Raw genomic sequence first — 20,865 nt, 5'->3', positions numbered from 1 at the left:
GGACTTCGCTCTCAAGACAAGAAAGAAACCACTCATCACAGTCACCACAGATTAGATTTGTCTCCAATAGTTCAACAATGCATTCACCTCCATTAAGGATTTTAGATTTTTTTTCAACATGAAATACAAGAGGAAACTCACTTGCTCTGCCTTCGTTAAGCCCATGAAGTTTTAAGAAAATGTGTGTTTTTTTAAGTAGAGCTTCAACTGAGGGTACCAGCTGTGTTTATATTTCCAAGTGCTTTGTATTGAGGTTAATTTGTGTGCAATGAGCATCAGGGCCATAACAGACCCTTTTTTCCCAAGAAGAGTCTACTGTTTTGCAGAAACCATATACCCAACTGGAGTACTTTCTACTGGTTATTAGTAAGTGCTGCCTCATTGGGTAAATGTATAGTGCATATTTACACTACATCTGCGTAAAGAACCACAAGGTAATGTTTCCAGTGACCTTGTGTGCATGTAATTTCAGCAATGTGATTGTTCCCCGATCATCTTCATCCACACATCTGTGATAATGTGAATCCTCATCAAGAGAAAATGGCCAGACGACAAAGAGGTGTGACTCCACCAAACATGGTACTCCCTCTTTTGTTCCTGAAGTTTAGGGGAGGAGAGCCGCGCTGCCCCAGTCCCTGAGCCAATTTTGATCCCAGGAACCCCATCTCCAGGGGCCAGTCTCTTGATGCTGGGTGCCCTGGAGCCCTCTCAAAACACCCAGTCAGCAGAGTTGGAAACCGTGGAGGGAAGCCTCATGCCCCCACAGTACCGGCCAGTGTTATAATCCCGGGTTAGGTCCATGTAGCGTGGCAGCTTATTCCTTACATTGGCCTAGAAAATAACATTTCGGCTGTGACCTTTTGCATACATTTGCATGCATGACAATGTTGGGTTAGTTTCTCTGAAACTATTTAGTTTAAACATCCAGCTTCGCATAACATTATCACAATGCCTTGGACATCATTGTAGTGTAGTACCTATATTCCCAATAGGCTCTGCGCAATTGGATTAATATATCCTGTAGATGTGACATAGGACTGAGGTCAGTATGCCTCTATTGAATATACTAAACTTAATTGTGAGTGCCAGCTAGCTCAGAGGTCACTAGAAACTTTCTTGAATACACAAGAAGGGATTAGTTTCTGACAACCACATAAACATGACAACTTTGTTTCCCTAGGACTGGAACAAATATCTTCAGAGTCGTGGAAACAATAGATAACTATTTTACTCGGTCAATCGTACATGTTTCGTTTCTACAGCGTTGCAGAGAAAATAGAGAGACGGGCGCTTCAATAAAGGGGTTTATTGAACAGTCTTCTTTCTCATGCAAGAGAGGTGAGCTGCTACAATCCATAGACAGAATGCAAAGTATAATGCGTACAGCATAAACAGTAGTATAAAATAATACTGTAATAGCATTGTCTAGTGCTATGACATATAAAAATACACACATAAATAACACAGGCTAAAATACTCAATTAGTGCTTCTAAAATATGCCTACGCCAATGTACCTAACCTAGGTCTAGTATGAGGGAAGAAGTAAGTGTTGTCTTTAGCATAGCTTTAGTTTTTGCAAAGAATTGCCAAAGGTTTCTCTAGGTTCTAATCAGCTTCATACCTTAAAATGGGAGAGGTTGGTATCTCTTTCACAGACTCGATTTCCCAACACCCCGCAAGGGTAGTCAGAAACACTGGAACTGGATTCTCAGAGTTCCAGAGGGAGAAGTGTGGCTCACTGGTTAGAGCAGGCAGACCCTGAAGCAGAGGTCAGACCCGGGACCAGGGTTCAATTCCCAACTCGGCAGGGTGTTGAGCTCAAATGTCCACGGACTCGATAATTCTCGCTTCGGTGCCTGACCTAATCATGGGTTCACACTCTGCAACTCTGGGCATTAAGCTTGCTTAATCTCCACAACGGCCCCCCGCGGCGGGTTGCCTGGCTTGGGGATGCCCTGTAGGGGCTATCTCACAAGGAAAAACCAGGACGGGTTCCCAAGGCAAGCGCGGAGATACCCCTTCGGGGGTCGATTCTGGCGCTATATCTATACTACTATTATAAAGAGAGAACTTGCACCTTTTGGCAGGGTAAACTTGAAAAGTACACCACCAATCCGAACACCCAAGACATCATTGAAAACCACAGGGCAAGCAGAAGGACATAGGCTATCTAAAAAAAAAAATACGTTGTTTTAAAAAAAAAATTATAAATACAAAAAAGTAGTCCCTTGCAACTAGCGCCGGCCGCGACGTCTGCGTGATGACATCGGGAGCGCAGGAAGGAGCGGCGTGGAAGCAACAGGTAGAGCGTACTGTCTTTTGAGGACGGGAGCCATTATCATAACAGCCCCCCCCCCCCACCCATGTGGTTGTGGCTTGCAGACTGTGGTGGTGGAGTGCATGGAAGGGAAAGCACACAGGGCTGTTCTGTTGGGGAACGTGCTAGAGCAAGGCATGACAGGACAGCGTCAGCTTTATGAAGCAATGCAGAACTTTCATTCCAGAAATTCTTACAGAAAAAAGTATGTTGTCCAGATTTTTATGAAGTTGTTGGCGTTTAAAAAAGCTTTGCTACGGACAGCCTTAACTTAAAGGGTTGTGTAGCGAAAAATCCAACTCAAGAGTTAAGACTTAACATTTCTTGGAATCCGGTTTAGGGAAATGAGCATTAAAACGGTCAAATGAAAATTCTTTCAAAAGTAGATCACTTTTTTTTTTTTACTTCTGCTGGTATTCTCTATTAACACTCATCGATGTAAGGAGGAGTACTTTGTTAAAAGAGGCCCTCCTACATCGTCAAAGGTGCCTTCTCAGCAGTCTGTTTTATATGACCTGTAGAGGGCAGTCATGCACTAAGTAAGAATTTGTGTTCGGTCGTGTGTTTTTTCTCATCGAAAGGGAGACGGTTTCTTTTACCGTGGAACCTTCGAAAAAGAGGCATTGAAAGATAAGTAAAAAATACATTTAAATGAGAAGAGCTACTGAGATTTCTTTCAGTTTATGGATATTGGTGAAAATTGTGATAGAAGGGGGTTCCATAAACAGTGCAAAAGCAATACAAAATGTGCAATAATAATGTGTCCTTTATCTATAGGTTGGCCCTAAAGCCTCATTGCCCCCAGGCAACGCTGGGGCGGGCTGCTAGTAAGAAACATAATAATAATAATATAATAATAGAAGAGGAGGACAGCTTCTGATCAGTGCGTCAGCTGGAGAGTCGGCTTCCTTCGACACTTGCTGTAGCGAGTTGCGTCGGGCAAGTAGGTAGTCAAGCTGCACCGAACCACACTGTGCTTTGCTCTAGCAAGTGAAGGTATATTCATACCTTGAAGGTGTTTACGAATGGCAGCTTTGACGTAAAGTCTGGCATATGAACGTCATGGATGAATCCCTAAGGAATAGTTGTTCATGCATAATAATGAGTTTCTTGGAGAAATCAATATCCGGGCTAGGGGAAGTCCCTTCTGCTTAAGAGTCTGGTTTTCCAAGAAATCGTTGTGACGGCTAATGAACGGATGGAAGTAGCCATGCCTGTATTTGGGCTGTATGGACTATGCCTAAATAAGGACTGGAGTTCTATGCCTATATAAGGGCAATGTGAATTGTACCTATATATGGGCATGAATCGGGAAAATGCATACGGAATCTAAATCGCCACACAACACCCACTCCACTTTCTTATGTACAACATTACTAAGTTCTAGACACGTTAAACATATCTAATCTTAAAGTGTTAAAACCCACCCAAAATACAGAAAATTGCAATGGTACTCGTTGTACAAAAAGAGCATTGGTGCTGCACGCATTTAAAGCAATCTTTAATTCTAAGCATACAGTTGACATTTATAAATGCTATCTGAATGAATCAAGAATATATACATTTATGAAATGGCTTGTAAATACAGAAGAAAAAGGTCGAAACCATTTCATGTCAAAATACATAAAAATGTTTGTGTATGTGAACAATTCAAATATTGTCTCTAGAAGTTTTTCAAAGAATTCTCTATGAATAGTTCTACTTAAAGCAGATTACTTGTGCCCAAAAAAATTAATCATAGGAAAAAGAGTCCCAAAGTTAGAACTTTGTTTTGAAAAAATTAAGGTCGAAATCAACATCTCTCCGAACACTGTGTGCCAAATCAAAAGTCAGTGTTAGTGTTTGGAGAAAACATCAAATCTTTAAAGTCTGTAAAGAAGTTATCTACCATTGTAGGTGAAAGTTGGATTACTTCATTTAGAAGATTACCTGCACATAGATGTGAAGCATCACCGTCAGCATTGGTCGCATTAGCAATGTTCGTAATGGATGGTACCTGCATGCCTGTTTCCTCTCGTACTTCACCGTCAGCAATTTGCAACTGTGAGATCTCAATGAATGCCGTCATCAGAATTGGTAGCAGCTGAGGACAACACAGTGCACGAAGTTTGGAAATATTCCTTTGACTGCTTCAAAAGGTGTTAACAGTCCAGAAAATATGGTCTTAAATACATGTACAATACCGCTCGTATCAGACATGTTTAAGATACGACTTCACATTCCTGAGAAATGTACAGGGCAGTTTGTAGTTAAGAGGGCATGTATCTCGGCAGAAGTCTTTGCGACTTGCAGATCATAGGTTTCTTTGGCCGAGGTCAGTGGCAAAGTTTTTGGCAAAAGAATAGCTTTCATTCTGCTTAAAGTATCAATTTGTATAGAAGAGATGTTCAGTGAGGGCCCTAAAGGTGACTCCTTGTCTGTATTGGTTTTTGGACAATACTTGCATACAGCAAGTGACACTGGCTGACAAAGTTACTAGATATGGTATACCTGGCAACATGCCACAGAAGCTGTGATCGTTCAACATGAGGTAACTTCCATTTGAAAGTTGTCCAAAAATTGGATCAATCACCGCAGCTGGTAAACCTTGCAGGTGGCAGAATAAATTGTTAGAGGAACCATCGCCAGACCTGTGTAAATTAATACCCTGACAATCGAGAGAAGCGCTTAGTGCGTCTTCACAGTTATTTCCGCTAAGAAACACTTCACATCCCCAACTCCAACATCTATGTGTGTATGGTAATTCCCAGGATGTCTTAATGTATTCTTTACCCAACCTTTCATATGTGCATGATGGTATTTGTTTTAGGCAATACTGAAAATGGAAAAATGTAAACGGCAGAGTGATTATTCCATGTATAATCCATTCAGTAGCTGGCTTTTGAGCGACAGTAAATGGCAATCTTTCCAGTTTTTCAATGCTCAGCACTGTATAGTCTCCTCCCCTTTGTAACTATTTGAACTGTTTATCAGTGAGATTGAATTCTGAAAACAGTGACGTAGTATTAATTAAACGCCAAGGCACATAGCCTGAACGTAGGTTTTGTAACATCCACCCTAATAGCATGATTAGAACTTAAATGCGACTGACCATGTTGCAACATGACCAAGTCCTGTTCCATGATGTCTAAGGCAGAAGACACTATGCTGTCCAATGAATATATCCTGGACGACAGAGTTGTTAACCCATCCTGAACTACAGAGAGAGTTTTCTCTAAATGAATACGATCAATTTCTTGTGTTCGTTCTGAAGTCTCTGCTTGTGTAATCTTCCATGCTTCATATAAGCAGCATAGATACCAGCACATATAAAACATTTTTGACACCGTTTTCTTGGTCATAGCAAGAATTCCCTAAGATCAGCGCCATCTTTATGTAAAGATAAGTGTTGATTTACATCCTTAAGTGTAGATCTATGTAACCATTCAAGGTACAGTTTCCCTACACTGTATCTTGGTACTCTTCCTGGATGCTGTCTTTGAACATATCTTGGGTCTGGCCTAGTGAATGTGAAGCCCTTTGTTTTGTTCAGGGATCTATATTGACAGTTGTTTGTGTCTGTGGGCAAGATCAACCATTTTTTCCAATCTGGATCTGTTCTGTTGTGATGCAAAATAATAGTGTGTACGTCAACCTCCCCCTCTGAAGTGTTATTCCTATCAGGTGTAGGTGCAGGTATGGACGGATTGTTCAGGTATTTTATCTTTGCTAACCCAAGGCAAGGCATCTGTAGGACAGTGTCATTCAAAAACATAATTTACTCAGGGATGATACAGGCTCTAAACATAGCTTCTATCCACTGTACCTGCCATCCTTTTGTGCCCAAGACAGTTTTCGTCTCTATGTTTTCTTTCCAAAAGTCGAAACCTAGTTTAGACATTTGAGCATAGAAGGCTGCTGAATATATTTGTTTGGTATTTGTTAACATACTTTTCATGCCTGTTTTGTTTACATCTCTAAAGTAAAATGATTCAGCATTAGATACATTGAACCCTGAAAAGTACGGAAAATTTCTTGCAAATGTTTTTGAGCTACCCTTTGGGGGCATAGGACAATGTTCCCATTGGTTATACATTAATACATTTCTAGGATTTTCAGATTTGTGCAGGAAATGATGACCATAGTGATTATAACAGTACATTTGGTCATAGTCTGATGAACCTTCTAAATTTTCATGATTTGTGAATACTGCAGACATTTCTAAGTCTTACATCATATTAGTAACAGTCTCGAAGTCCCAATCATCAGAAAAGGTACTAGATGAAAAAAAGTCACTTAATGAAATCTTAAATAATTGTGCAATCTTCAACAGCTCCAACGGGCCAAAAATGTCATAGTCAGTTCTGTTTTCAGAAGAGATGGGGAATAGCTGGTCATTCCCTGCGCACTCTGGCAGTTGTGGAATGATACACGTTTTTATTCTCTAAGTGTACTGGGCATTGGTTGAGATATATTCTTTCCCTCAGACACTGGATCATAATGACAAATATATTCTTTCCTTTACTATTTTGGAAATATAGGTTGTGTTCTTTGGGACTCCACCCCCCAAGCGCCAGGTCAAGTGATCTGTATCAATAAACTCAGTGAGTTGGACCTGGCATTTTATGATTGACAATGAATGATATTCATGGATGTTGGAAATCATACTCCTGATGCCACCAGATAAAAGGTCGCAGGAGGTAATGTGATGGGATACACCGTGGTGACATATATACTTTATTGAATATTTTGGAATGATGTCTGCGCATGGATTATACTTTTTAATATATGGAATGGTTTGTTCTATAACTATGGCTTAATGAATGGTCCAATGGGGCTCTGATCAATGTATGGTTTGGAGGGAACTCTCTGCAGGGCATTGTGAGTTGACGGCTCTTTTACCTAAATCACAATTGGATAGTGGATAATTAAGTTTGTTGTCTATAATTGTGATTGTTAATAATGTTCTTCACAGTTGTGTCGCCGTGTTGGCGGAACTCCCTCCACATAGCCTCTTACTGACGGGCAAGAGTGACCTTCACCCCTGTTAACAACCTAACTAAGGTAAGGGGATTACTATATTAGACTGGGACAGGAAGACGTCCTGAAGAAGACCCAGGTGACCCAGTAATTAAGGGTGATAAAGGGTCGAAACATGTTGACTACATCAGTAAAGGAAGGGCACAAGGGGGTCCTAATAATTATCCCTAGTACCACCATTCAGTCCTTTTTAACCCTGACCTTGGAACCTACCAATAAAATTTATATCTGGTATCCAGGAGGCAGTTTTAATCACTCTCTACTGCATTTTCTTGTTTTTCACTGTACTCAGTCTTGACCTGTTGGTTTTTGTTTGTGAACACTGTTGTCATTTTTAGTTGTCTGTTACACGTTGTCCTTGTGTATATACAAAAAAAAAATCCCCCTCCCTATGCTCCGCCTGGAGTGTGGCTCCACCCGGGCGTTGTAGCAGACCCGATGATGAAGCATGTCACACACATCGTGTGTGAGTGAGGGCAGTTTTTCATCACTCATGAATGTGCCAGTGTTTGCACACTTGTGATCTTTGTTTGTAACTTCCTTTATCGTTCATGCTTTGTTATTCTCCACCCCTATTTTGTATGTACTAGAGTCATTTAGGGGGTTCGGGTGGTTGAATTAGATATAGACCCTCTCCCCTCTTGTGTGTGAGAATAGTCAGTTTTGTCCCAAGCTATAACACCAGGTATAGGAACAGCTGTGATGTTCACTGATGACAAGTCTCTTTGTTCATGATGGGATGATTTGTGTAGCTTGAGGAGTAAGTTGATGTTCGTACTTGCTGTGTCCATTTTGACATATCTTCCATTTATCAGCATTCACAAAGTTATTACCAGGGTCAACCAAAGTAGAAGAAAAAGTACACCCAACACAATCCAAAGTCCAATCCATGGAGAAACCAGATAAGTCTTTTCCAGGTGATTAAAAAGGTCTGTTGCTTGTTCTTTGAAAGTTCTTTTTACTGATGTTGTTTCAGGTTCACTGGGATCCTCAGAAAACGTATCAAAGTTAATGAAATAGCCAGAGGCAGTTCTGTCAATTGTTAGGATTGCACCAGGATTCGTTGAAATCGCTGGAACCACTTGATCACTTGTTACATTCGTGTAGGCAGATGCTACTACATTGTAGACAGACGTTTCTTGATGAACTATTATTTGGGTCTCAAGAGGTACGACTTCCATAGCTTTGTTGCTTAATCCTTCTTTTCGCACTGCAGATTCTTCAAAGGTGATGAGTCTCTCAGTTTGAACCTCTTGGATAGTAGCTAGATTAGGGTGTCTGCTACTAGGTCGGAGTCCACTTGGCCTACTGCTTAGTATCGGGCACATGATATGGTTTGACCAGGTCGATTGACACAAACCTGTTCTCATTTTGACCAGCAAGGGGCGGCAGTAATACTGTTCTCGATCCGTGGATTGTTAGGACAGGTACTGGTTGTCTATAAGAAGGCCCAAATTCCTTCTTGTCCGTGATCTTTTCTCTGACTAGATCACTAAGCTTTGGGATCCAGACAGGCCGTGCTGGGACAGCCGTTTTTTCTTTAGTGGTGGTTGTCTTCAGGAACACGTTGCTTTGTTTCGTTCTTATTTCATTTAAGTCCTGTAAAACAGCCAAACAGTCTTTGATATCAAAAGGTTTTTGGTCTACCACTGAAGTCTGACAATCGAGGTCTGCAATCAGCATCCTAATCTCAAAAAGGACCTCACATGGAGTGAGTCCCCCTAGAGAACTTCTTGGCAAATTATTAAGACTACGTTGGACACTTAGTAGATGTTTGACCCACCGGTCACCCAAACCTAATACCCTAGCTGTTATAGATTGCTTTATGTCCTGTTTTTTTCTCTCCACATCCGATTTTCCCTCAGGATGGAATGGACTAGAGTACCGCAATGCAAAGCCCAATTTGGCCATGGCCTCCTTGTAAGCTCGAGAGCTAAATGCAGGACCCTGGTCAGAATGTAGCATGCCGACTGCGTATGTGCCAGTAAACACTCGCAAATCTTTTATAACAGTTTGAGCGTCAGCCGAGCACTGAGGCCACATCCAAATAAACCTTGTCTTAATATTTGTGGGACCGCATTTGTCCACAGGGACGTCTGCGTGTATAAAGTCTAATACTGTCTAACAATGGTGTCTGTACTGGGCTGGCTTTACTGTAGTCAGGTATCTGGCTGCGTTCTGTGCTGCGATCTCTGTTGCAGTCTATGCAGTTAATTACCAATGTGTGAATGTGTACATTCATTCCTGGCCACCAGTATATCTCCTTTATTTCTAATATTGTTTTCGAGATCCCCTGATGTATCAGACCCTCTCCCAGATGTGCTTCGTAAATCAAAGATACTCTTCTTTTCCTGTTTGGAATTACCCTATCCCCCACTTCAGGGATTCGAGCAAAAGGAACGGAGTTTGCATCAATTATATATGAGTATTAGAGTGGAAACTTATTAGGTAACGCTGCACCGCTGCCTTTGCTTGTGGCATTGACAGCTAGCATAATTTTGCCGTCTATTTTTGTTTTTGAACGAATGATTGCAGCTACGGAAGCCGTTTGCACAGCTGCCTTCGTGGCTTTATCAGCCAATGAATTCTCTTCAACGTGAACGCCATCATGTAGATGACTCAGTGTATGTATCATGTGAGTGTTTTGTAGTCCTTGTCGTAACTAAACTACTTGCTCCCAAAGCAGTGTATGCTTGATTGTGCCACCTTTTGCATCTTTCTAACCGTTTTGAATGCAGTTTTGCAAGTATTCATTGTAAGATTGAACACAATAATACAAATCGCACACTATGAGTGTGGGGAATTCGCGGTCCGTATTCTCTAGTGCCATCTTGAATGCTTGTAGTTCAGCTCGCTGAGCTTTACAATCTCCTAAGGATTGAGTTTTAATGACCATTGGTTGGAATTTGCCATTGCGCCAATGACCTTTAACGATCGTTAGGCCTGGGCTGTAAATTCCGTTCCGCTCACGGAATTTGGGTAATTTCACGTTCTGCAGAGAACGCGGAATTGCCCAAAATTCTGCGTTCCGCGAGTTTGCAAAATATTTTGCTTGTTCGCGTACTCAAAATGCGTGTTCGCAAGATATTTCCCCCAAGCACGCAAACCGCAATTGCAAACAGAAAAAAGCATCGCAAACAAGTAATTCTGCATGTTTGCGGAATTTCTGCGTGTTCGCAGAGATTTTTTACCGTTTCGCAGATATTTTCGTAACGCTATTATGGAAATTCTGCCCTCCCCTAACGATTGAGCACGCTGCACAATAGGTTTGTTTACCCCCTTAGTTGGTTGAGCTGATCCGTCAGTATAAATTATACATTCATACTGCTCTAGAGGCAGAATTTCAGTAGGCAGAGAACATTCTTGTTCATATTCTAGAAATGCTTGTGTTTTCAAATATGGGTCAAAAATGTATTCAACGTCTGTTGCAGCAAGAGAATTAACCCATTGTATCCATCTCGGCTGTAAAGCTTTTGCATTTGGAATGCTCACTTTTGTCACTGCCTCTAAGGCAGGTACAGGTGTAACAACCATAATGCGCTTACCCTAAGCTTCTTGCTTAACTGGATTCTGCCGTTGTGTAGTTGGTTGATTTTTTAGTTGTATTTTATGGTGAGGCGAGTCCTCATCCCATCCTACATGATTTTTGTATAATGCAGGAGCTTGGGCAACTGCCCATTTCCTGGCATAAGTATATATTAAATAAATTGGAATATGATTAGAGAAGGCTGGCATAATGATGTCTTTACCATGTGGGAACTCCCTGACAAATTGTAGTGGCCAGTCTTGTTCAGCTAGAAGAATGTCATAACCCTTAGAAAGTCGCTCCCAAAAGAGTGCTCTTATCTTTCTTGGTATGTCTCCCTCCATCCGGAGTGTTATTTCATATAACCTGTGTGGAAAACTAACCCTGGTATCTGCAGTTTCAACTTGAATGAATTTATCAAGTCCACTGTCTCCAGATAATCCTTCAGTTTTTTGCGAGCTATGGTGACTTCTGCTGCACTGTCCAACATTGTCTGAGCCCATTCTCCGTTCTTGAGTTGTGTCTTCAAGATCCTCGGCATGTCTGATTTTTAGACCTGCTACCTTCTTTTTGGTAAACTGAGGTTTCTTTCTTTTCTGAACGTGTTGATCGTCTCTGGACTTCACGCATTCTTCCTTGTTTTCTGACCATCCTCTTCTTTCGGATTTCTGTGACGAAGTCTGAAAGGTACAAGAGTAACTTGTATCAGTGTCTTGATAGCTTTCAGGTATTCTCAAATTATCCCTATTCCTGAGGTTATACCTCCTTTCAGAGAGCTCCTTTTGAGGAGACCTACCTCTGGAATGAGAACACTTCTCTTTAGAAGTTTGTTTAGTGTTTTCCCACTTCTTTTTAGAAGGAGTAGGAGTGTTTTTAGTAAAGACCTTTTCAGGACTTTCAGACAGTTGGGGCTTAACTGTATAATTCCACTAATCTTTGTATATTACTAAGTAATTCATCATCCGACGTTGCTTCAATGTCAGGGTCAGGTGTGTAGCCGGCTATGGCCGACCATGTTACTCCTGGTCTACCTAGGGGACCAAACCTGGTGATGTGATTAAAATGTTTAGGGCGCCTTTAAACCAGAGCTCATGCTCCTGGTAAGTTAGTGGAATTTCTATGTCCTCGAAAGGAATATATTCCTCTGGTGGTTCATCTTCTTTGTAGAAGTCAAACACCTGTGTTACTGGATTTGCTTCGGGGAAGACTATCCACAAATAGAATACCTTTGTCTGGTGATATTCATGTGCCTCTATCACAAAAACTATCCTTCCCCCTCTTGATGTTAGGCCATTTTTTATAAGTTTTATAGTGATGGCTTTCCTTAAATGCACAGGAATGCATATAGCATCCTCGTCGGTTTCTTGGAAACCTGTGATATTAAAAGCTGCATCTCAGCTCCACCGGTTTTGGTGTTATTGATGTTATTTGACATTGTTTATTGAAAAATTGCAGAGCAAGCTTCAAGGAAACAAATATAAGGTGCACAATATTTTGTAACACTGTATCCTACAAAGTTAAACAAACCAAAAACTAATACATTGGATTTTTCGTCCTACTCAGTTATGGCGGATATTATTCTTTTTACCAACTCCAGATGTCTATTGGAGTATTTACGGAAAAAGAGGTCTCTGAGAAAAGCACGACTGAGTTACTTTAGTATCTAGCGTTAAATTGGTGCCTTACCAAACGTTGGGTGCCATGTAGTGTAGTTCCTATATTCCCAATAGGCTCTGCGCATTGGAATATTATATCCTATAGATGTGAGATAGGACTGAGATCAGTATGTCTCTATCGAATATAGTGAACTTAATTTAGAGTGCCAGCTAGCTCAGAGGTCACTAGAAACTTTCTCGAATACACAAGAAGGAATTCGTTTCTGACAACCGCATAAACATGACAAATTTGTTTCCATAGGACTGGAACAAATATCTTCAGAGTCGTGGAAACAATAGGTAACTATTTTACTCAGTCAATCGTGCATGCTTCGTTTCTACAGAGTTGCAGAGAAAATAGAGAGACAGGTGTTTCAATAAAAGGGGTTTATTGAACAGTCTTCTTTCTCATGCAAGAGAGGTGAACCGCTACAATTGTTAGACAGAATGCAAAGTATAATTGCATACAGCATAAACAGTAGTATAAAATAATACTGTAAAAGCATTGTCCAGTGCTATGACATATGAAAATACATACATAAATAACACAGGCTAAAATACTCCACTTTTGCTTCAAAAAAAATCCTACCCCAATGTACCTAACCTAGGTCTAGTATGGGGGAAGACGTAAGTGTTGTCTTTAGCATAGGTTTAGTTTTTGCATAGAATTGCCAAAGGTTTCTCTAGGTTCTAATCAGCCCCATACCTTAGAATGAGAGAGGTTAGTATCTCTTTCACAGACTCAATTTCCCAATCCTGCAAGGTGAGTCAGAAACACCGGAGCTGGATTCTCGGCAGAGGAGGACAGCTTCTGATCAGTGCGTCAGCTGGAGAGTCGGCTTCCTTCGGCACTTGCTGTAGCGAGCTGCATCGGGCAAGTAGATAGTCGAACTGCACTGAACCACACCGTGCTTTGCTTTAGCAAGTGAAGGTATATTTATACCTTGAAGGTGTTTAGGAATGCCAGCTTTGACGTAAAGTTGGGCATATGAACGTCTTGGATGAATTCCTAAGGAATAGTTGTCTATGTATAATAATGAGTTTCTTAGAGAAATCAATATCCAGGCTAGGGTAAGTCCCTTCTGCTTAAGAGTCTGGTTTTCCAAGAAATCGTTGTGACGTTTGATGAATGGATGGAAGTAGCCATGCCTGTATTTGGGCTGTATTGGCTTTGCCTAAATAAGGACTGGAGTTCTATGCCTATATAAGGACAATGTGAATTGTACCTATTTAAGGGCATGAATCGGCAAAATGCATATGGAATCTAAATCGCCACACATCATGTATTATGCATGAGGTACAAAGGTTGTCCTATCTTCATCCACGAGGCCACAGGGCTATCTACGTATCCATAACATCACTAATCTAGTGCGCACATCATGAAGGCTGATTTTTATTATAAATAATAGACATCCCGACAAATTGGTAGAGGAGCCCTTCTGCTGACACAAAAAACCCCTACATGCTGAGAAATCATCATTAATCCGGTCTGACATTCCATGTGAGGTGTCCAACTTGAGACCAAGATGGGGTCCTTTACTATATAGATAATGGGGTTGGATCGTCCCTAGGGGGAATTCTTCGCTCTATACCTACACACCCTCTAAGTACACATAGAGTAGGGTCTGCATTGTAGGTGTACGTAAGATTGCCATAGTACATACACGCTTGCATATATTTATTGCTTCAGCACCATGGTAGAAATGTATCTACTGTTCACTCTTTTAGTGCTTGTAATGTCCTTTATTTACTTCTATCTCCTAATCATTGCAGTGCACGTATTTTGTGCAAGAATAACATTGGTTCAGTAAATATTATTAAAAAGTCCTACTGTGTGTTCTCTGTATATTTCTCTGAGAATAAGTGAGCATGAGTGACTGAGCGACAGGTTCTGTACTTTTTCCACGATTCCTGAGTAATCAGGGTTGTCATGTTCAGAATTTGCCAGAAACTGTTTGCTACCGGATAGATTAGGGGGGCATACAGTGGCACTGTGAGCTACTTGGTCTATGGGCCAACATATTCAGCGGGGTGTCTGGAACCAGTCTAAGCACCAAGCCCTTTGTTTATGTTGTCCAAACAATGCACAGATCTTACGGATTAGTAGTGGTAGCCAGCACTGCTTCCACATGTAGGGGGCAGCAAACAATGCAGCGTGGGGGCAATTTTTTCATCTATATTTCTGCCTGCTGTCAAAATCTGCTCCCAGAGAGAAGGGGCAGTTTTCCTAACTTGGAAGAAGCTACCATAGCTCCCGCCACATGAAAGCAAACTGCTATCTCCCAAGGGTGGGCACCTAAATAAAATAAATAAGGAGCCGGCCCTGGGGGGCGGTGGTCCGCACAGACAGACATCACATAGGTATCAGATGTACAAGGTTGTAGTAGGCACAGCAAGGTTTTAGCAACCACAGTGAGGCTGTAGGGGGTAGGTCTGACTATGGAGTCTTGCTCATCACTTCCACCGTGGTCAGCAACTGCCCTAGGTGACCCAGGAGACTGCCGGATAGGGTCCACTGAAGGAACAGCAGCAAAGAGGCCAATGACCCAAAGGGGAGAAAAAAATACAGGCAACGGGGGGTCAGAAGAAAAACAGCATGAGCAAGCTGCAGCTGTCCCTGCACTTTGTTCATGTGCCCTCAACACAGGCCCTGCAATTAAAAGAGCTCTTCTCTGTTTATGAATTGTAATGGAAGCCAAAATGTCCCTGCTCACTCATCTGCCAGTGCACATCATAAATCCAGTATATAGCTGGGTTCAAACTGGAATAGCATTAGGAGCAAAAAAACGATGGATTTAGACCCAGATCTTTGGATAGTGGTGAATGTATGACATTGTTCCGCATTCTGTCCATCAATTGTTCTTTTTGAATGGGTTGGGATAAAGGCATAAGCTGATATGTGTTGCATATTTTTGCTACCGATAAACTATCTATCTTTAGGTACCACTATTTCTGGAGTGCTGCCTTTTCAGGTTATTTACTGTGGATTTCTTATTACAGGGGATAGAACCATCCTCCTGGTGTGCACTAATGCCATAAGGTTTTTGTTACCTTCTGTATCTAAATAATTATATCTATCTATCTATCTATCTATCTATCTATCTATCTATCTATCTATCTATCTATCATCTATATGTTTATATATATGAGGTATGTTGAGTTCCCAAAGCCGGCAAGCGCAGCGATTATAGCCACACAAACAACAGGAACCAGCGAGACCCAAGAAGGTGCAAGTTTTTCTTTATTTAGATTTTAGCCCAGCACCAGTCCGCCATGACGCGTTTCGGCTAGAGATAGCCTTGATCACATGACAACGTCATGGGGGCTGACCACCCATTTAAAGTGCAAGAGTGCCATCACATGTCATGGAAAACGAAGAAATACTTGTGTTTCCAAAGTGTCACAATATTACATTACAGCTTAAATGCCTGTATTGCACATAAAGTATACATATAGATACAAGTAGATAACCAATGTTTTCAAAATTGCGGTAAAATACATATTGCAAACACTACTTGTAAAACCTCAGAGATCAAGTGTAAATGTAAGAATTCATGGCAACGGCTAAAGGAACTTCTAAAATGAATATAAAAGTTAAAAGCCTAATAAATAATTATAAATAATTATATTGCCATTAAAACTCCATCAAAACACAGTTCCATATGCAGGTTAAATCAAGCAAATATAAGAAAAGTGCAAGAAGATAACTGAAAATCCCTGTTGTCATGGATTCAAATGAATTCAGAAGGTATAACGCCCAAGTGGGCTATACACTAGCACTGAGGTAAAAAGTACAATGTGATATGCGCAAATACGCATAATTAGTGCAAAACATGTCAAATGGCAATAAAGTGCTACCAGATAGAAGTGCAAATTTGTTAAATCAATAATCTTTAAAGGATCATTTACAAAAAAAGGTCAAGATAGGTCCAGGATGCATGATGAAATATCTATTCTCTAGTCGAAATTCATAGTTATATAGCAACTAGCAGCCCGTCCCGGCGTTGTGCGGGCATGAAATGTAATGTGTGTAATGTTTGTAATAGTAAATCCCAATTTATTGTAAGATTTCACGGTATACAACATTTTTGGTCTCATTTGAATGTGGATGTAGAATGCTCCGTGTCCTGTATGTAATTTCGAATGAAGGTGTGACCAAGTGTGTGTATGAAAGTCTGTAGCAGGTAGGGTTTGAAAGTGGGTAATGCTGAGGTATAAATGTCTGAAGTGGTATGCAGCGTTTAGAACGCAAGCATTACCACGGAATACCTTTACAACGCGGGCGTAACAACGAAAGTTGTTACCACGCATTGCACTGGGGGGCGCTCAAGGATAGTAAATGATTTAATTTACTATCCCAACACCTTCCCTACTATCCACGGGGACTGGTGTTGGAATAGTAAATTAAATTAATCAATTTTGCGCCCCCCAGCGCAATGCGTGGTAACAACTTTCGTTGTTACGAACGCGTTGTAAAGGTACGCGTTATCAATGTATGTGTTCTAACGTCATACATCCGTCTGAAGTGGCACAATAGTTATGCATCCATAAGGCACATCAGTTAGAATTCGCTCCCTGTGCCATACGTAATTCTCAATGAGAGTCTGAGCAAGTGTGTGTATAAAATGAATTTCTTTGTAGTAATTCCAGAAAGTCAAAGTGTGACGTATGCAGCATTACGTAAGTATGACAAAAGGCAAGACGATGTTTCTGCATATTTTAACCTGGACCTTCACATCGTCTTTTACCTGTTCATATTGGCTAACGTCAGTTTGTAATGTTTTTGGAATGTCTTTGTCCTCTTCTGCATCCACTGTTAGTAAGAGTGTTGTTGATATGTGCCTCCTTAGCTGTACCGTATTTGAAGATCATTCGTTATCTGTGCGTCGTCAGCCTTAACATTTGCAGCTTGTGTGTGTTGTGGAGTGGCTTGGTTATGTAATCCCCAAGCGCGTTGTGTTTGACGTTAATGTGTGTACGCTGACAGTGCCCTGCGTGACACCGTGCTTATGAGGGCTGTGCCTGTGTGATTCACGCTGGTAGTTTGAGTGCTTTCAGGCCCCGCCTGAGCCCCGGATTAACTTTCAATCGTGAAGTGGCTTTTATCGTGTGGTACGCTGCCTTGCTTGAGTGTTCGTCGGAGCCGTTGGGGCGTGAATGGCGCGCTGAGTGAATGGCGCGCTTGTGAAAGCCGCGGCCCTTTTTCAATTTTTTTTGTGACCAGCCCCCTCTGACAAAGCTGACGCCCAGAAAGGAGTGAAGGTTTGTTTTGTTTGCAAATTGGCACTGCACTCTATATCAGTAATGCTGCCTGAATGGCAAGGGCCGTGAATGCGGCGCACCTTGGTGTTTGGAGACGGCTGTGTCAGAAGTCAGCAGAATGCCAAGGTGGAGCGTGAATGGGCACGCACATTGCTTGTGAAAGCCGCGCCCCTTCTTTTTTTTTGTCCAGCCCCCTTTGACAATGCTGATGCCAACAAAGGAGTCAAGCTTTGTTTTTGTTGCAAATATTGCGCTGCACTATATATCAGTAATGCTGCCTGAATGGCAATGGCTGTGAATGCGGCGCACCTTGGTGTTTGGAGACGGCCGTGTCAGAAATCAGCTCAACGCCAAGGTGGAGCTTGAATGGGCGCGCACATTGCTTGTGAAAGCCGCACTACTGAAATGCGCGGCCATTTTTTTTTATTTGGGCCACGCCCCTCTGACAACGCTGCACGCCCACAAAGGACTAATGTGAAGTGTACTTTGACACTCCCACGCCAATACCCACAAGAGACTACTTTACCCCTAAGGTTCTATGACCTTTCTAATGTATATGGTGGGCAGCTGTATGGCCTATGTCCATCTGCTGCAACTCCCCTTTACAATGCTGTATTGGGTGTTGTGATTGGTGCTGTACTTCTTGAGCTTACCCGCCTCAAAGGTTTCAGCTCTCTCTTTATAATAGTAGTATAGATTTATGTTACACTTTAGGTTTTGTCTCTATTTGTTAAATAATGCAGGGGCATATTACCAAGGAATGGCGATATTTATCGCATAATGCGCTTAGCGCATTTTTTTTATCGCTGCCTATTGCTGGATATGTTTGTGTAGAAAACATGCTATTAGCAATGTTTTCTCCATTGTGCTAAAATATCCAGCTATAGCGTCGAAATGCGTGAATATCGCTGAGAATACAGCGATATTCACGCATTAGAGACGAAATGCTCTTAGCCATGTTATCCACCTCTCATTGGATAATATAGCTAAGAACTGGTCTGGGCAGGTGTCAACATTTGGAGATATTTGCGCTTAGCGCGAATATTTCCATCGCTACGCCTTCCTTGCTAATAGGCGATAGCGACGTTAACGACTGCTTTCAGTCGTGAACTGGTTGGGTACGCCCACTTTGCATGTCATTTGCGATAAACATCGCTGACATGCAAAGCAGGCCCCAAACCGCCTAATATTTCGCCTAAAAGCTGTGGCTAACATCAGTTAGCGACAGCTTGCTAATAGGGCGATAGAATTATCGCCACTTATCGGCGATAATTGCCCATCGCCCTGCTTGATAATATGCCCCGAAGTTTCTTAAATGTTCCTATCCTTTCCTATGGACAGATGGCCACCTCAATGTTGGAGATCCCCAACAACAAGTTAAAATGTACTAGTAGCAAGTTTACACTGGTAAATCCAGTTATAGAAGGCTCAAATTGCCTTACTGGAGTGCTATTCTTAGCAACGGGTCACCAGGAAAAACTGAAAAATATATATGATTCATTGCCACATAAAAGGATCTGTCAGTGTATTTGTGTCCAAGAAAGGATGTGTACCATACTCGCTGCCAGAAACATGCTTTTGTGCCACCATCACATCCCAGTGGCGTCACACAAATTGAGGAGTCCACCAGCAGAATATGTGTGGGGTCCTGAGACTGCCATCACAAATATCCATGGGGCGTGTGCGGAAGGGGGGTGCCTTGAAAAGAGGGGGGCATGCTCAGCAGGGCCCTGTGCTACGCCTCTGTTACATCCCCTCTATATTTAAACTAAAAGGCCCGCTGGTGCCTAGCTGGGGCTGAAAGGGTCGAGCTTCTCTGCTCGCTGTCCAATGGCTGCGTCTGACAAAAGCACGCGCGAAGGCAAGAAGGGCATCTCCGGGCTGCCATCTGAGGGAGGGTGTGGATAACTGTTCTGCTCCCCATTAGAGAAGGAAGGAACCAATATTCAAGGTTTAACCCAAACAAGTTGTTCCTTTGCACGGGTGTGCGCTTGCAGAAAGGGGATGAGGTGGTTGTCAAAAAGCCTCCTGTGTGAGGTGATCCTTGCAAAAGCAAAATAACACCCACATGATAATGGACAACGGAAAGAAAAAGACGAAATTAAACGAAAGGCAAAAGATGAATTCTCAAGCGCCTTTGCTGAGCAGTTAACTTCAGTTTTCACCACCAAATTAGAGATTCCCCAAGAAAGCAGCCAAGCAAAGGAAGGGCAGAGCCCTGAACGTCACCTACCCCTGCAGCTGGCTGGGACGACATGGCCTGGAGCGCGCGACGAACCCCTCTCGCCTGACAGCAGATTGTGGAATGACCAATGACTGCGTTCTTATAGAAAGGACAAAGGTGGTTTGACTCCAATCCCCGGACACCGAGTCCTCTCCTAAACCCCCCCCCCCCCCGCCCCTCTCATCTGCATATAATAATGAACTATTTTGTAATATTGAAACCCCATGTTCGGTCAGTTTCTCATTGGAACCCTATGTCTGAGGCTCAGTGTCTATGGATGACCGGTCCCGACAGCCAACAGCCAATGAAAAGAGAGGAGGCGAGGAAACTTTGCAGGACCAGAAACTCAAGAGGTGAGCGGGACTGGGTGGACTGGCGTGGGGTCAGCGTCTGTAAGAGGGGACATGCTGATGGAAACGAGTCTCTGACCTGTCCAATCTGGATGGGACCGGTTACCACGCCTCGTGCTCCTACGTGCCGTGAAATAAACAGCCGTCTTCATCTTGCCTTTGCCGTCGTTGGAGCTGTTCCAGATTTCTGGAATACATTAACTTTAAAAAGTAAGTCATGCTTCATCCACTCCACCCTGTCCTACTGCGGCCGCTGGCCTGTCTGCACGGAGAGCTCTACACACATCCTGGCTCTGCTTGGTACCAGTATCTGGGCAGAAGGGCAAGTGGCATCCGTGTCTCTCCTGCTCCAGGACCAGAGCACCCCCCACAGACGTGGCTCAGCCTGGCATCTGCAGCCAGGCTGGCATCTTTTGCCCTGATGATGTCACCGGGTGACGTCTGGGCGAGATACAGCCTGGGGATGGTTAAAAAGTGAGGAAACCTTCAACTCACCAGAATTGCCTGCCCC

At 42.4% G+C, this 20,865-nt stretch overlaps 1 protein-coding gene across 1 annotated transcript in view; it reads right to left on the bottom strand.

Moving 5' to 3' along the window:
* LOC147679018 (solute carrier family 2, facilitated glucose transporter member 11-like) overlaps nucleotides 1-20,125 on the bottom strand; it is a 649,876-nt gene extending 629,751 nt beyond the window's left edge. Inside the window, exon 1 of the mRNA XM_086942752.1 lies at nucleotides 20,014-20,125. Coding sequence (XP_086798878.1) covers nucleotides 20,014-20,037 — 24 coding nt within the window. The 5' untranslated portion in view covers nucleotides 20,038-20,125. The remainder of the gene's footprint in view (nucleotides 1-20,013) is intronic.
* Between the last annotated feature and the right edge of the window lie 740 nt (nucleotides 20,126-20,865).

The sequence above is a fragment of the Lissotriton vulgaris genome, chromosome 11 (genome assembly GCF_964263255.1).
Source record: "Lissotriton vulgaris chromosome 11, aLisVul1.2, whole genome shotgun sequence".
NCBI lineage: Eukaryota > Metazoa > Chordata > Amphibia > Caudata > Salamandridae > Lissotriton > Lissotriton vulgaris.
This window is presented reverse-complemented; position numbering and strand designations above follow the sequence as displayed.